We start from the raw sequence: 16,986 nt of genomic DNA, 5'->3' as shown, positions 1-16,986 counted from the left end.
TAAGCCTCAGTTTGCTCATCTGTAAAATGAAAACTAAAATGTCTATCTTGGGCTGGGTTCAGTGGCTCACACTTGTAATCCCAGCACTTTGGGAGGCTGAGGTGGGCAGATCATCTGAGGTCAGGAGTTCGAGACCAGCCTGGCCAACATGGTGAAACCCCATCTCTACTAAAAATACAAAAAAACTAGCCAGGTGTGGTGGCGCATGCCTGTAATTCCAGCTACTCAGGAGGCTGAGGCAGGGGAATCACTTGAACCAGGGAGGCGGAGGTTGCAGTGAGCTGAGATCGTGCCACTGCACTCCAGCCTGGGCAACAGAGAGAGACTCTGCCTTTAAAGACAATAATCATAAAAATAAAATAAAATAAAAAGTCCATCTCCCTGGGACAGCCTGTCTCTTGTGCCTGGTCCATCATATGAGCTCAGTAAATGATGACTGAAAAGAAATGAGAAAGAGCTGGCGACCTTTCATTCTGCCTTCAACTTGGGGCACAGAGACATGGGTGGGAAAGCCCGTGAATTTTGCTTCCTTTACTCAGAGGCAATTTAGGAACATAGAAGAATAAATTGTGGAGAATTGGTGAACCTCACCATCCTGTTTGCAGTGAGGGAGCTGCGCACCCTGAGCATTTGTTGGGTGCCTCACCCTGGGGCCAGGCCCTGTGTCTCATTCACACAATGCAAGGTAGGGCCTAAAGAGGCAGCATGGGGCGGTGAATGGTTGGGTTTCCCTGGACAGCAGTGAACTCCTTTTTTTTTTTTTTTTTTGAGACCTAGTCTAACTCTGTCACCCGGGCTGGAGTGCAGTGGTGTGATCATGGCTCACTGCAACCTTGACCTCCCAGACTCAAGCCATCCTCCCAGTCAGCCCCCCGAGTAGCTGTTACTACAAGCACGTGCCATATGGCCTGTTAATATTTTGTAGAAATGGGGTTTCACAATGTTGCCCAGGGTGGTCTCGAACTCCTGAGCTCAAGTGATCCTCCCGCCTTGGCCTCCCAAAGTGCTGGGATTATAGTTGTGAGCCACTGCGCCAGTCAGCAGTGAATTCCTGCCTGGGGCTGGTCATGGGGGATTTCTGCACCTGGCCACCCCCTGTTCTAGATCCTGCCCTTGCTTCATCCTGAGGGGGTGCTGGCTTCTCCCCTATCCTGAACTCAGGGAAGCAGGGCCAGACTCTCTGGGATGCCTCTTACCAGGGAGCTTCCCCAACACATACTTCCCACCCATGTGTTTTCTTCCTCCCCTCCCTAGGTGAGGTCAATAGAGAAGCTTCCCTGTGGCAGGCAGGGGTCCATTCTGGGGTTTGTCTCCCTTCTCCTGGCCCCCGTGGGGAGTCTGACCCTTAGAGATGACCGAGAGAGAGAAGGCCAGGACTGATCTGGAGAAGCCCTGGCTGATGGAATGGGGTTTCTTTTTCCTTCCTTTCTTCCTTCTTTTCTTTTTTATTTTTAAGCAAGAGATAAATAAATGTCACCCTGAGATGACAAGAGAACATTGAAGGAGATAAAAGGAGAGTAAAAGGGAGCGAGAGAGCAGAGGCAGAGGACAGAGGGGGATTTGGACTGTACACTGCGATGAGGGGAGAGATGAAAGAGGGAAGAAAGAGATGAGATGGGAAGGCAGGACCGAGTGGCGGAGCGGAGGATGGGGTTGCCACGGAAACCGAAGGAGGGGAGGAATGGAGGGAGAGGAAGATGGGATGGAGAAGGCAGAGGGTTTGGTGCAGGAGGGGTCTGAGGCAAGGCTTGGTGAGGAGGAAGGGAAGCCATGAGGGGCTCCCAGATGTGAATTAGGCCCCGGTGTGGGAAAACAGGTTGGCAGGGGAGGAAGACAAGACCCCGAAAGTCCATCCCTGACAGTTGAGGTAGAGAGGGCTGGGTCCCAGCCCTGGGCCTGCTCTATCCTGCCTGCGGGGGACTGCCTCAGTTTCCACGTCTGTGTAGTGGAAATGGTACGCCCCATCGCAGAGGACTGCCCCGAGGGCGAGAAATGGTGTGCTTTCATCCCAGGCCCTGATGAAGTTCAAGCCCAGTGAATGGTCCTATTGTTACTTCCTTTGATCCTGATCTTTGTCCCCTTGAACTTGTGAGCTGAAGTTGTGTCTGTTTTTCCCGTTACATAAAGCTGGTGGTCTCTGGGTCCAGGATAGTGTACTTGTTTGGGGAACAGATGTGCTTCTTTGCTTCCGGACTTGGAGGAAAGATGTGGAGCCCTCTGGAAACATGAGGCCTGCTGTCCCTCCCCCTCGGCACAGGAACTGGCCCTAAAGCTCAGGGAAAAGAGGGGGGCAGGGTCTATCTGGCTGCTGTCCAAAGCTGGGCTTAGCAAGGGGCCTCTTTTTTCTTTGCCCTTGAATATGGGTGTTCTCAAAAGGGCAACAATTTATTCTATCTGTGTACTCTGCTAGGGATGCAGTAGTGCGCAAACAGGCAAGGTCTCTGCCCTTGGAGAGTGTAATCTAACTGGGATGTCAGAATCTAACTGGTAATTCTATAAATAAATAAATCATTAACAAATGATTAAAAGTTACAATAAGGTCCAGGAAGGAAAAGTATGAAACTTGAGACTGCTCAGGACCTGGGGTCTAGACCTGGTCAGGGTGGGGCATGGGGTCAGGGCAAGCTTCCTGAGAAGTGATACCTGGGCTGAAAGCTGAAGGGAGAAGAATGAGGAAGAGCATTCCAGGTAGGGTACAGCGTGTGTGAAGAGGTCGTGTGCAGGCGAGGTCTATTAAAGAACATGGATGAAGTCCATGTGGCTTCACATGGAGGGAGGGGACAGCACGCTGTGGACTTGTCATGGAGGCAGGGACCAACCAGGCAAGTTCTGGAGGCCTTTGGTGAGATGTTTGGCTTGATTGCAAGAGCAATGGGAGGTGACTGGGATGTAGAGCAGGTGGGATGTCGTGACTGATTGGTACAAGCACAAGGCTGGCTTCAGTCTTCTCTCTTTTGACTGACTATTAGCATCCTAGGGCAAGAGACAGCTACGTCGCAGAACTCTTGAGAGCTCAAAACATTTCCTTCAGGTGGGTCGAATGGTGGAAATTCCTTGCCCCATACAATCTCCTGTGCACACCTTCACGGCCTCCAGACAGTAGAAGGTAAACACCCTGGTGGGAGAGCCCGAGTTGGGGGGTGACCCTCATGTTTGACATGGATGGAAGGAAACACAAGGAGTCAAGAGCTCCAGAGGCATGGTGGCTCATGCCTGAAATCCCAGCACTTTGGGAGGCCGAGGCAGGCAGATCACCGTAGGTCAGAAGTTCAAGACCAGCCTGGGAAACACGGTGAAACCCCATCTCTACTAAAAAAATACAAAAATTAGCCAGGCATGGTGGTGCACACCTGTAATCCTAGCTACTTGGGAGGCTGAGGCAGGAGAATCGCTCTGCTACTGGAGGTTGCAGTGGGCCAAGATCACACCACTACATTCCAGCCTGGGCAACAGAGCAAGGCTCCGTCTAAAAAAAAAAAAAAAAAACGGCCAGGCACAGTGGCTCACGCCTATAATCCCAGCACTTTGGGAGGCCGAGGCGGGTGGATCTCTGGAGGTCGGGAGTTTGAGACCAGCCTGACCAACATGGAGAAACCCTGTCTCTACGAAAAATACAAAAAAAATTAGCTGGCCGTGGTGGCTCATGCCTGTAATCCCAGCTACTCTGGAGGCTGAGGCAGAAGAATCAATTGAATCCGGAAGGCAGAGGTTGCGGTGAGCCGAGATCACACCACTGCACTCCAGCCCAGGCAATGAGAGCAAAGCTCAGTCTCAAAAAAAAAAAAAAAAAAATCAAGAGCTCCAGATTAGTCCTCACTGAGGGGTAGGGGCCTTGGGGTCTTTGTTTCCATATCTGTAAAATGATGGCATTGGACAGGAGAGTCCCCAAAGTTCCTTTCAGCCCTGCCGGCGAAGATTCTAAGACCCACAGCCAAAGTGGCTGAAGCAAAGGGTCTTCAGCAAGGCCACCATCCTGCCATGGGAGAGCCAAGTGTCCCTCCCTTGCAGTAAAGAAACACGCATGCATTTACTGGGCATGTGAGCTTCGAGGTGGGAGGATCAGGCCCATGGCTTCTGGGATCCTGGTGTCTTCAGATCACAGGCGGCGCATTACTCCTGTACTTAGCATCAAAGAAAAGCTACCATGGGCTTTTTATGCAGCTCTGCAGGCAGCTCAGCATTTGCCCACAGTAATTTGTGCAGCAGACGCCCTGTTAGTTTAGGCAGGCTCATTTCTATAAGAACCAGAGGCCCACCCAACGCACCTCAGGGCTAACGGGGGTTGATTTCCAGCGAGGGTCCCCCAGGCTAGGAGCAGGGGCCGGGCACCATCTGGAATCCAGGTGCCTTCTGGGATCAGCGTTCCCTTGGGCTCTCCTCAGACACCCACTCCGCCACACCACTTGCCCAGGCTCTCTGCCCCTTCGCGTTTTGGCCTCACTCGACCGCATGGCGCTCCTTTGTGTGTTCTTTGCCCATCTGCTCCTGTGGCTGATGGACGACTGAGGCTTAATGCAGAGCCATGTTTCCAAGAGAGGAAAGTTTGGCTCAAGTTCTTTCAGGGGATGGGGAGGGCCAGGCCATAGGTCTGGGCCCAACTTCTGTATGAACTGCCCTAGATGGTGGGGGTATGCTATGCTTTGGAGGTATGCTATGCTATGCCAGGGGTGGAAGTGGGGCAGCTGCCATCAGGGGAAGGTGAGGAAGAAGGCACCTGGTGTGGGGAGGGGCCTCCTGCTTGATTCACCAGGCAAGGCCAGGTCACTGAGAGTATGCGTCAACTCTTGCTAATTAATTTCAAGAGGCCGGGCATGGTGGCTCACGCCTGTAATCCCAGCACTTTGGGAGGCCAAGCTGGGTGGATCACTTGAGCCCAGGAGTTTGAGACCAGCCTGGGTAACATGGCGAAACACCGTCTCTATTAAAAAATCCAAAAATTAGCCAGGCGTGGTGGCGCACTCCTGTAGTCCCAGCTACTCGGGAGGCTGAGGCATGAGAATCACTTGAACCCAGAAGGTGGAGGTTGCGGTGAGCTGAGATCATGCCACTGCACTCCAGCCTGGGTGACAGAGCAAGACTAAATAATAATAATAATGATTTGGAGAATCAGAATCACTTGAGAAGCCTCTAGAAAATCCTGTGTCCAGGCCCTGAACCCAGAGATTCTGGTTTAACTGGTCTAGAGTGAGACCCCGGTATTGGCGTTCTAATCAAACAATACCAGTTCTGGAACTCTGTGGACCCAGGGTCTCTGTCTTCACAAGAGTTTGTGTCTGAGAAGTCACATCAAAATAGTTCAGGCCTTGCCATGGGGGCCCCACTCCTCATTTCCTTGGGTTTTAGGGTCACTCTGACTTCTTAGAGGAGGGAGATCCTCACTCAGGGGCCACCCTGTGGCAGTCAGGCCCACCTCAGCCCTCAGCTTATAGAAGCAGAGGCGTGGCTCCCAGGTCAGGTGTAGGTGCACCTGGGCCTGGGGGATGGATCAAGAGAGCTACCATTGTCAGAGCAGGCCCTGTAGGAGGGGCTCTCTCTCCTGGGAGGGCGTCAGGTGAGAAAGCACTCAGAGCTCCTGGGCCTGAGCTCCTGGAGACTCTGCCATTAGGGGAAGGCAAGGAAGAAGGTACCTGGGGTGGGGAGGGCCTTCCGGCTTGATTCACCAGACAAGGTCAGGTCACTGAGAGTGTGTCTGTTCTTGCTAATTAATTTGGAGAGGCCCTTCCCTATGCTGCCTGGAGACCACCCCCATGAGGAGGCAGGACTGTCCTGGGAGTGAGGTGCACAGAGAAGAGCAAAGCCTTGGTAGAACTCTCAGGCAAGGATTTCCCTCTCCATTTCACTTACGGCATTCAATCTTGGTCCCTTGGTGACTGTCAGCTTCCTTCTCTTCCCTTTTCTGTACCCTGGTGTCTTTCTCTAGAGACACTCCCCCGCTGGGCCCCCTCTGTTCCTCTGCAGTCACTGTCCTATAGGGGTGGCCTGGCTGTGGGGGGAGATGATCCACAGTGTGATCGTATCAGTCAGGGTTCTAGAGAGAAATAGGACCAGTAGGAGATACTATATCTATCTATCTATCTATATATCTATATATATATATATACACACACACACACACAGAGAGAGGTCTCTTTTAAGGAATTGGCTCCTGTGATTGTGGGGGCTGGCAAGTCCAAAATCTGCAGGGCATACCCGGGGGCTGGAAACTCAGGCAAGATTCATATGTCAAGGCAGAATTCTTTCTCTGGGAAACCTCAGTGTTTGCCCTTAAGGCCTTCAACTGATTTTTTGATGCCCACCCACATTATGGAGGGTCACCTGCTTTTCTTAAAGTCAACCAATTGTAAATGTGGGTCACATCTACAAGATACCTTCATAGCAACATCTAGCTTAGCCAAGCACACAGCCGGGCACCATAGCTTAGCTAAGATGACGCATAAGATTTACCATCACAGTGATGATCTCAGGCTGGGAGAAGGGTCCTCATCCTGCCCTCGTGTACTTCAAGGGAGGCACTGCCTGCACTAAATCCTCAAAGATGATGGGAAATTCACCCAGTTCAAGGGAAGGGCAGTCCTGGCAGGGCAATCAGCCTGTGCAGAGGCCCCGAGGTAGGGAACATCGGTGAGTTGGGGGCAGAGGGGCCATGGAGCCTGCCTGGGAGCCATCTTGGGCAGCAAATGAAGGCATGGGCAGTGCATCCCACCTACCAAAAGGCTGTGGGGGCTGCAGGGCTGGAGACGAGCATTCTAGTCCTTGCTCCCTCACTGTCTCACTGTGTGACTTTGGACCATTCCCTTCCCCTCCCTGGGTCTCAGTTTCCTTATCTGTTAACAGGGCTGGGCACAGTGCGCATCACGGTGGTTTGTGGGTTGGTGGCCCAGCCACCAGAGGCGGGGCTCAGTGAATCTGTCCATAGAGAAAGGGGAAGCAAGGCAGAGACAGGATCCCAGGAGGAAGAGACTCTGGAGCTTCCTCTGCCCCTCCCCCATGCGGGCAGCAGCTCCCTGGGCCCCTGGCTCCTGAGGCCTGTGGGCTGGGCAGAAGTGAGACTGTGGCAAGGGGCCCCGAGGTGTGCACAGGCCTCCCAGCTCTCGCTTCCTCTTCCCTTCTGCGCATGCGAGCAGAGTTTCCCTTGAAGCCTCCTGCGAGGAGGACAACAGGGGAAACCAAGAGGCTGGTTTCCTTAGGCGGTGAAATCCCATGCATGTTTTTCACAGCTGTGTACAGGCCTGGAACTTCCTTTTCTCCTCCCACCTGGTTACCTGTCCCACCCACTCCAGCTTCAGCCTCTTCAGCCCCAGGGCCCTGGACTCACATCCGAGAGTCACTCAAAGCCCAGAGTCACATCCTGGAGGACTTGAATGCCAGACCCAGGGTCAGGAGTCCCCTCCCTGCTCTTGCTCTGTTGGGTCCTGAACTGCCTCCATGGGACCCAGCCCTCAGTCCTGTCCCCACTCCACCCCCATACTGCAGCCCCCACCTCCCAGAGATCCTGGTGCTTCATGTGGACTGATCTCATACAAGTCAACTCCCCAAGGGTGAGAACTTTAATTTGCCCCTTCTATGTACCCACAAGCAAGCACCTAATAGGTGCTTAGTAAATGTGCATTAAATCAGTGGCTCAAGCCTGGCACAGTGGCTTATGCCTGTCATCCCCAGCACTTTGGGAGGCCGAGGTGAGAAGATCACTTGACCCCAGAAGTTCAAGACCAGCCTGGGCAACTTAGCAAGACTCCACCTCTACAAAAACAATGTAAAATTAGACAGGTGTGGTATCATATGCCTTTAGTCCCACCTACTTGGGAGGCTGAGGCGGGAGGATTGCCTGATCCCAGAAGTTTGAGGCTGCAGTGAGCTATGATGGCACCACTGCACTCCAGCCTGGACAACAGAGGAAGACCCATCTCTTAAAAAAATAAAAAGTCAGGCCGGGCGTGGTAGCTCACGCCTGTAATCCCAGCACTTTGGGAGGCCGAGGCGGGTGGATCACCTGAGGTCAGGAGTTCGAGACCAGCCTGGCCAACATGGCAAAACCTTGTCTCTATTAAAAATATAAAAAAATTAGCCGGGCATGGTGGTGGGCACCTGTAATCCCTGCTACTTTGGAGGCTGAGGCAGGAGAATTGCTTGAACCCAGGAGGCAGAGGTTGCAGCGATCCAATATCACGCCACTGCACTCCAGCCTAGGCAACAGAGTGAGACTCTGTCTCAAATAAATAAATAAATAAATAAATAAATAAATAAATAAATAGTCAGAGGGTCAGCTGCAGGGCTGGAGACTGCAGTCTCTGAGCAACCTGGTAATTCAAGGCCAAGATGAGGGAGCCAACAGGCAAACCTGTCCTTCCAGCATAAGTTCGAGGCACTGCTGAGGCTGTGTCAGGGAGTATGGGCTCACTGGGTCCTCAGGAAATAGTCATCAAATTACATTGATCAGGGGTGCTTGGTGATGTCCCAAGCCTGGCCTGGCAGAAGCCCCAGACCTCTGTCTGTTGGTTGTTATGTTTGTTTGTTTTTTCTTTATTTCTATACTTTTTTTTGTTTTGTTTTTTGAGACAGGGTTTCACTCCAGTCACCTAGGCTGGAGTGCAGTGGCACGATCTCAGCCCACTGCAACCTCCGCCTCCCGGGCTCAAGCGATTCTCCTGCCTCAGCCTCCTGAATATCTAGGGCTACAGGCATGCCACCATGCTTAGCTAATTTTTGCTTTTTTTTTTTTTTTTTTTTTTTTTGTAGAGACGAGAGCTCATCATGTTACCCAGGCTGGTCACAAACTCCTGAGCTCAAGTGGTCCGCCTGCCTTGGCCTCCCAAAGTGCTGGGATTACAGGTGTGAGCCGCTGCACCCACCCTTCAGTTGGTGTTTGAGATCTCCCTAGTGGTGGGAATTAGCCAGAGTATCCAGGTGGCCACAAGGTCCTGTTGGTTCTTCCTTCAAAATGGCTCCTGTCGTGCCAGACCAGGTTTTGGGTGTCTTCACCTACTCTCTGCCCTGAGATCTGTGTCCTAAGGGACACCAGCCACCCTGATCCCACCCGATCCTCCCCTGCTCCTAGAGCAGGGGTGTGATGGGGTCCCCATGAGAGGAAAGGAGCACTGTTGTAAGCAGTGTGGGATGAGATGAGGTGCTGTCACAGCTTGAGGAAGGGACCCTGGCAACCGGCAAGTAGGTCAGTAGTTTGCCCGCCTCCGCGTTCCAAGTAGGCTCTTGTGCCCATTCTACAGATCAGGAAACAGACACGTGGAGGAGCCAGGTGACTTGCCCAGCCTTTACAGAACCCATGGGGCAAAGCCATAGAAGTCACAGTGAGAGATTCCAGAGCTCTGAGGAGCCTGTGTCCCTGCTTGGGTGGAAGGTCCCCTGCCGGCCCCCAGACGATGAGTGTTTGTTCCCTCCCCAGGGGCTGGCCTGGCCCTCAGGCCTGGGAGGTGGAGGTGCCGAGCCCTGGGAAATAGGGCAGTCCTGGGCTTCCGGTGTCACTGCACGCCCCTCCTCCTCCCGCCTTTGTTTCTTGGCCTCCACAGCCTCATTCTCTCTCCCTCCCCCTCACTCAGGCTCCTCCCCTGCTCCCCCTTCCCTGTCTCTTCATTTCTTCTCTCCCTCTCCCTTTCTCTCTCTCTCTCTCTCTGATATGGCCTCCCTTCCCCCACTCCCAGCACAACTACAATCAGGCAGCTCATCTGCGTCTCTATTTCCCCGCCTTTCACATTGACTTTCTCCCCACCCTGGGGACCAAGGGCATCCTGGTGGGAGGCCACGCCACATCCCAGCCAGTGGACGCCCCTCATCTCGCCAGCCTGGGGCAGTCTGAGCTCCCCTTTCTCCTGGACCTGGGGGGAGCTTTTGTTCTGAGTCCTCAGCACAAGTGGTGGAAGAGGCCCTGCTCTAAGAAGGGAGGGGCCACAGTAGGGCCCCAGGCAGATGACAGGGGCCTTGGGGTGGGTGGGGAGGCAGCCCTGGCACACAGGTGACACACACCTGGCAGGCTCTCTTCCTGCCATGGATGGCCCCGTGCCAGGACATAAACAGAAGGGTTTAGCCCGGGAGATGGAACCAGAGCAGGTGAGGAGACACGAGCCACAATGCTGGCCCAGGAGGAGGAAGAACAGAGCGATACCGGGGCTCCCCACTCCTCATTTCCGTGTGTGATAGGCAGGCAGAACACACATGCGAAACACAGGTAAATTAGATTCCCTCCTCAGCAGAGCCCCTTCTGCATACACGCACGCACGCACGCACACAGAGCCTGCCTGGCGTCCCCAGTGAACAAGACAACATGGACACAGGGCCTGCCCCCATAAGCCCCACAAAGTGAGCATTACAGGGTGGTAGGTGTGCTACTCAACCAAGTGTCCAGGCCAGTGTAAAAGAAAGCATGGGGCCAACTGCCCAGGTGGGCGGTGGCTCAATGAAGACTTCTAGTAGAAGGAGAGACCCCAGTTCCCCCAACCGGCTGAGGCCCTGGACCAGCCAGCCAGGAAGGAGCCCGAGGCTTCATGTTGTAGTTTGCCCAGGTCTTGCCTATGTGGCCCTGCTGGCCCGTAGTGACCCAGGACAGCTCCTGAGAACTGAGGAGCCGGGCTCAGATGTGACCTCCGCAGGTGCATAGCTGCAGGAGCACAGATGGGACCCGCTGTGGGGCTAGACGGGCCTGGCTGCAGACCCAGCTCTCCCTTCATTGATGAGGCACTCGGGAGTATGTTACTCAAGCCTGGGTTTCCTGGGGCATGAGGTGGGGAGCGCACTACCCTACCCCTGCCCCCCGGGTTGTTTCTAGTATTAAATGACTCACTGGGGACCTGGTGAGTCTCTGTAATGAGAAGCTGTAGCTCTTCCGTGGTGTTCGTCGTCAGTTGTTGGCAGCTCTCTGTGCCGCTCTCCTGCCCCCACTTAGGCACAAACCCTCAAGAGCAAGGACTCCGGGTTAGTCCCTTTCTACAGCCAAGCACAGGCTCCTGAGACAGACGCACCTTCTCAAGTCCAAACTACCTGTTCATATGGGAAGGGGTTTGCTTCTGGTGTCCTGGTGTGACTATAAGGAATGGCTCCTTGTAGAAGAGGTCCCGGTGTGGACGGTCAGCTCCATGGTTACCCTTGCTGTAGGGAACCACAGTTCAGCTCCCATGGGCAGTTCGTTGGCTGACGTTTTTGCCCTCTCCTCGCCTCTAAAGCAGTGTTAACTGTTTCCTTGTGCCCGCGCCCTTGAGGTTGGCAGGAGGGGGCTGATGCCTGGTATTAGGCTGCATGGGAAAGGAGAGGAAAGGGAACTAACGACACTGCCATTCTCATCTCACTGTCCCATGAGTCAGGAGCCTTTTCCCCCCCATAGAGATGAGAATCACCTGATGTCACACGGCTAGTAGACAGCAGGGCCTAGATTGAACTCAGCATCCAGGGCCAAGGGGGAAGCACTGGCTTGGCCATTGATGCTCAGTTCCTCCTTGCTGGTCCTGCCTTTGGGGAAGTTTACAAAAACTGCTGAACACATCATTTGCCCAAACCCCACAACAGACAGGAGGGTTGCCGCTGGGTGCTGTGTCAGACAGACCGCAGTGACAGGTGGCAGCCACATTCCTCAGCGTGCTCTACAAACCTGACAGTGGCTGGAGGGCACTGGGGGTGGCTGTGGTGGGCCCCGAGGGGCAGGACCCTACCTCATTCACCTTGCTGTCTCCAAGCACAAGCCCTAACCCATAGCAGGGATTTAGCAGCTATTTATTGTACAAATGAATGAGTGAGTTCTCATTCTCTAGCGGTTGTCCTCAGAATCACTTAAGCTTTGCTGAATTTGGGGCCCAAGAATGGAAACATCTCTTGGCTCTGTGACTTTTTTCAGAAAAGGCTTTTCCCAGAGATCTGGGCAGATAATAATGGTTTTTTTTTTTTTGTTTTGTTTTGTTTTTTTCCTTTGAGACAGAGTCTTGCTGTGACGCCCAGGCTGGAATGCAATGGCGTGATCTCTGCTCGCTCCAACCTCCGCCTCCTGGGTTCAAGTGATTCTCCTGCCTCAGACTCCCAAGCAGCTGGGATTATAGGCACTTGCCACCACGCCCGGCTAATTTTTGTATTTTTAGTAGAGATGGGGTTTCACCATATTGGCCAGGCTGGTCTCGAACTCCTGACCTCAAGTGATCCGTCCGCCTCAGTCTCCCAAAGTGCTGGGATTACAGGTGTGAGCCACCATGCTCCGGCCAATAGTGATTCTTTACAGTTGGTTAGGGCTTTATAATGAACCAAGCTGCTTCACTTGTGTTAGGACCCTGGGCTCTCACAACCTTTCCATGGGTGAGTGTTTTCATCCCTGTTTTTCAGATGGGGAAACTGAGCCACTGGTGTGACTTTGCTTAGTCACTTTCAAGTGACTGAGCTGGGACTCCAGGTCCTCGCTGACTGCATTTCCCAGCAGCTGGATATTGGGGTGGGGTGTGGTGGTTTGGAAGCAGGGTTAGCCCCTCCAGCCTATTTCAGATGCACCCTGACCCCTAGGCCAAGGTTTCCTTCTATCTGATCCCTTCCACGAGAGCCTCACTCTAAGCTTAATAGTTTAATCTTTGGTGTCCGTTTCAAGAAGGCCAAATTCCTGTCTGGGGTATTTTTAGCCGTCCTCAGGAAAGGGAAGCTCCGCTGGGCGCTGGGGGGAGGGGGACGCCTTGCCCGGAGCCGGTTTCCTAAGGAAGGGCTGCTGACCGTGTGCCTGACCGTTAGCCCTGGGAGAAGCTGGTAGTTGGTCGGTTGGGAGCCCTGAGAGCAGAGCAGGCGACAGTCACCCCAGTAATGCCATCCCCCCTCCTCTGATGTGCCAGGTGTTGAACCAGGGCAAGGGGTATAGACCCAGGAGGAGGCCGCCACCCCCTATGGGCACACTGCCTGGCGTGCTGCAGTCCTTGGAAGCCTGGAGAGGGCACGAGGGCAGGCCGGGAGAGCCAGGAAGGCCCCAGGAGGAGGTGGACCTCGAGCCATGCCTCGGAGGCTGGTGGGAGGAGCAGGGGTCAATGGGGTTGGGAAAAGGCTGCCCCAGGTGGGAAGACCCATGGGTGCAAAGACCGGGCTCCACAGAGGGCTCACGGAGCAGGTGCCTCCATATGTGGCTGGAGCCTCTAGCAAGGGAAGAGGCTGCTGTGCTGGGGGTTTGTACCTGGGCAGGTGGGCACATTGGCACTATTCAGAAGATCATGTTAGGGGCAGGTACAGTGGCTCATGTCTGTAATCCTAGCATTTCGAGGGGCTGAGGCAGGAGGATCATTTCAGTGCTGGAGGTTGAGGCTGCAGTGAACCATGATTGTGTCACAGTAGCCTGGGCAACAGAGCAAGACCCTATCTCTAATCAAAAAGAAAAAAAAAAACCTGTTAGATGAGAGACTATGAATGTGAACCTGGGAGCCTGTTTGAGCATTCAATTCGGATAGTGGTCTCAAACATGTTAGCTGTCAAGGAGCCCTTCTTTCAAATCAGATCTGACATGAAACTCCAATGTATAAATCAGATAAAAGTGATATTTTTATCAGTATAAATTTAGATATTTAAATGTACAACATTTAGTTAATGAAGAAAAACAACAACCAGTTGTGATAGATGCATATGTTTAGCATCGGGGCTGACAAGTGATAGCCAGTGTTTGAGATCGGCCTCAGCACCTAATTTTTTTTTTATGTTGTGTCTTTTTGTCATACATTCTCATTCATACAGCCGAGTCATTACAAATAATGACAGTTAACACCTCACCGCACAGTCCCAAGGTCTGTGCAAATTAATTACTTTGGCAACAAAGCCAGTGGGGCTACTGAATGTGTTAGAATGTGGCGCATACTACATTTGAGTAGGTGGGCCTTTTAAAATCAGTTTTTAAATAGTAGAATCTTTATTTTTTGCATTTTTGAATACAATTTTTAAGGATTTTTTTTTTTTCTTTTGAGACAAAGAGTCTTACTTTCCTGCCCAGGTTGGAGTGCAGTGGCGCAATCTCGGCTGACTTGCAACCTCCACCTTCCAGGTTCACACGATTCTCCTGCCTCAGCCTCCTATAGCTGGGATTACAGGCGCCCGCCACCACGCCCAGCTAATTTTGTAGTTTTAGTAGAGACGGGATTTCACCATGTTGGCCAGGCTGGTCTCGAACTCCTGACCTGATCCGCCCACCTCAGCCTCCCAAAGTGCTGAGATTACAGATGTGAGCCACCATGCCCGGCCTTTTTAAGGAATTCTTGAAGGACCTGTAGAACACAATTTGAGAACCACTGAGGAAATCCCACCTCCCTGTTGTACAGATGGGAAGACTGAGGCCAGCAAAGGGGCAGAGCTTACCCAGGATCCCCCAGGGAGCTGGAGGAGATGGTCAGATACACAGCGGGAATCATTGCTCCCTGTAATTACAAGTGTGCACTGTTCCCAAGGCAGGAGTAGAAAACACATCAGGGTCAGACACACCCAAAATCAGCCAAGCTCTAGTCTGTGCTGTGTCTGTTGTCTGTCGGTGCAGCAGTGAGCCAGCAATATTAACTTTCCCTTCTCCACCCACAGCGATGCCCTCCTAGCTAGCCGTCGCGGGATGGAGGGCTTCATGGACTCAGGGACACAGACGGACGCTGTGGTGGTGCTGTCCTTGGCTCAGGCTGCCGTGCTTGGCCTGGTCTCCGAAAATGAGCTCTTTGGAGCTACCATAAGCGCTGAGGCCTTCTACCCGGACCTGGGGCCCGAGCTTTCTGGAGGAGCCATGGGAGAGCCCGGGCCACCAGGCCCCGAGGTCTACCAGCTGGCCTGCAACGGGAGGGCCTTGGAGGAGCCGGCAGAGGAGGAGGTGCTGGAGGTGGAGGCAGCCTTCGAGAAGCACACCCGGCGGAAGACGCGGCCACCTGTGCGGCTGGTGCCCAAGGTCAAGTTTGAGAAGGTGGAGGAGGAGGAGCAGGAGGTCTATGAGGTTTCTGTGCCAGGTGACGACAAGGAAGCAGGGCCAGCAGAAGCCCCCGCCGAGGCAGCCAGTGGCGGCTGCGAGGCCCTGGTGCAAAGCAGCGCCGTCAAGATGATTGACCTCAGCACCTTCAGCCGCAAGCCCCGGACGCTCCGGCATCTGCCCCGAACCCCGAGACCAGAACTGGACGTGGCCCCGTATGACCCTCACTTCCCGGCCCCGGCCCGGGATGGCTTCCCCGAGCCCAGCATGGCGCTGCCTGGGCCAGAGGCCTTGCCCACAGAGTGTGGATTCGAGCCACCCCACCTGGCCCCACTGAGTGACCCCGAGGCCCCCAGCATGGAGTCCCCGGAGCCTGTCAAGCCGGAACAGGGCTTCGTGTGGCAGGAGGCCGGTGAGTTCGAGGCTGACGTGGCGGGTTCGACCGTGGAACGCCACAAGAAGGCCCAGCTGGATCGGCTGGACATCAACGTGCAGATCGACGACTCCTACCTGGTGGAGGCGGGCGACCGCCAGAAGCGCTGGCAGTGCCGCATGTGCGAGAAGTCCTACACGTCCAAGTACAACCTGGTGACGCACATCCTGGGCCACAACGGCATCAAGCCACACTCGTGCCCACACTGCAGCAAGCTCTTCAAGCAGCCCAGCCACCTGCAGACGCACCTGCTGACGCACCAGGGCACCCGGCCCCACAAGTGCCAGGTATGCCACAAGGCCTTCACGCAGACCAGCCACCTCAAGCGCCACATGCTGCTGCACTCGGAGGTCAAGCCCTACAGCTGCCACTTCTGTGGCCGCGGTTTCGCCTACCCCAGCGAGCTCAAGGCCCACGAAGTGAAGCACGAGAGTGGCCGCTGCCACGTCTGCGTCGAGTGCGGCCTGGACTTCTCCACCCTGACCCAGCTCAAGCGCCACCTGGCCTCTCATCAGGGCCCCACCCTCTACCAGTGCCTCGAGTGCGACAAGTCCTTCCACTATCGCAGCCAGTTGCAGAACCACATGCTCAAGCACCAGAACGTGCGGCCCTTCGTGTGCACTGAATGCGGCATGGAGTTCAGCCAGATCCACCACCTCAAGCAGCACTCCCTCACCCATAAGGTAAGGCCATCCCCAGGGCCTGGGGATCTGCCTGCCCCTCCTGCCAATTTTTCATCCAATACTTTCCGGAGTCCCAGATGGGACCATTTAGGTGGTCTCCTCGTTTTATCATTACATACTTATTTTGATGAGTATTAGAAAGAAATGCTATATAATTGAAATTAATTTTTTAAGTAGTAAAGCTTTACGCATTCAAAAACGTATTTGGCCGGGCACAGTGGCTCATGCCTGTAATCCCAGCACTTTGGGAGGCCGAGGCAGGCAGATTGCTTAGTCTTGGAGTTTGAGACGAGCCTGGGCAAAATAATGAGACCCCATTGCTACAAAAAAATTTAAACATGGCCGGGCATGATGGCTCATGCCTATAATCCCAGCACTTTGGGAGGCCAAGGCGGGCAGATCACCTGAGGTCAGAAGTTCAAGACCAGCCTGGCCGATGTGGTGAAACCCTCTCTCTACTAAAAATACAAAAATTAGCTGGGTGTGGTGGCGGATGCCTATAATCCCAGCTACTTGGGAGGCTGAGGCAGGAGAATCACTTGAACCCAGGAGGCGGAGGTTGCAGTCAGCCGAGATCGCACCATTGCACTCCAGCCTGGGCAATAGGAGTGAAACTCCATCTCAAAAAATAATAATAATAATAATAATTTAAACGTTATGTGCCACTACCTGTAGTCCCAGCGACTTGGGAGGCTAAGGTGGGAGGATCACCTGAGCCTGAGAGGCTGAGGTTGCAGTGAGCTGAAATCACGACACTGCACTTCAGCCTGGGCAACCAGACTGAGACCTTGTCTCAAAAAAAAAAAAAAAAAAGTTTTTAAATGAAATGTTTATGGAACCCCTGCAAGACCCAAGGAACACAGTTTGAAAATCACTGAAATAGCCTACCCTCCCTATCTTCTAGATGGGAGGACAGAGGCCAGAGAAAGGCCAGGATGCAACAGGGAGGCGTCCTAGCTGAGTGGTCAGAAGTACAGAGGGTG

The 16,986-nt window shown here is 53.7% G+C and overlaps 1 protein-coding gene across 5 annotated transcripts in view; it reads left to right on the top strand.

Moving 5' to 3' along the window:
* The window catches only part of ZNF710 (zinc finger protein 710), an 80,436-nt gene that overhangs the window by 51,497 nt on the left and 11,953 nt on the right, over positions 1–16,986 (top strand). For 3 of the 5 annotated variants that reach the window (XM_007990389.3, XM_007990390.3, XM_007990391.3), the window contains exon 2: positions 14,518–16,003. In XM_007990389.3, coding sequence (XP_007988580.1) covers positions 14,546–16,003 — 1,458 coding nt within the window. In that variant the 5' untranslated portion in view covers positions 14,518–14,545. Of the gene's footprint in view, positions 1–769; positions 3,032–8,759; positions 8,830–14,517; positions 16,004–16,986 lie in introns of those variants that run through there. The other 2 variants (XM_073013029.1, XM_073013028.1) reach the window with 2 other exon arrangements.

This window comes from Chlorocebus sabaeus, chromosome 29 (assembly GCF_047675955.1).
Source record: "Chlorocebus sabaeus isolate Y175 chromosome 29, mChlSab1.0.hap1, whole genome shotgun sequence".
NCBI classification, from domain to species: domain Eukaryota; kingdom Metazoa; phylum Chordata; class Mammalia; order Primates; family Cercopithecidae; genus Chlorocebus; species Chlorocebus sabaeus.
This window is presented reverse-complemented; position numbering and strand designations above follow the sequence as displayed.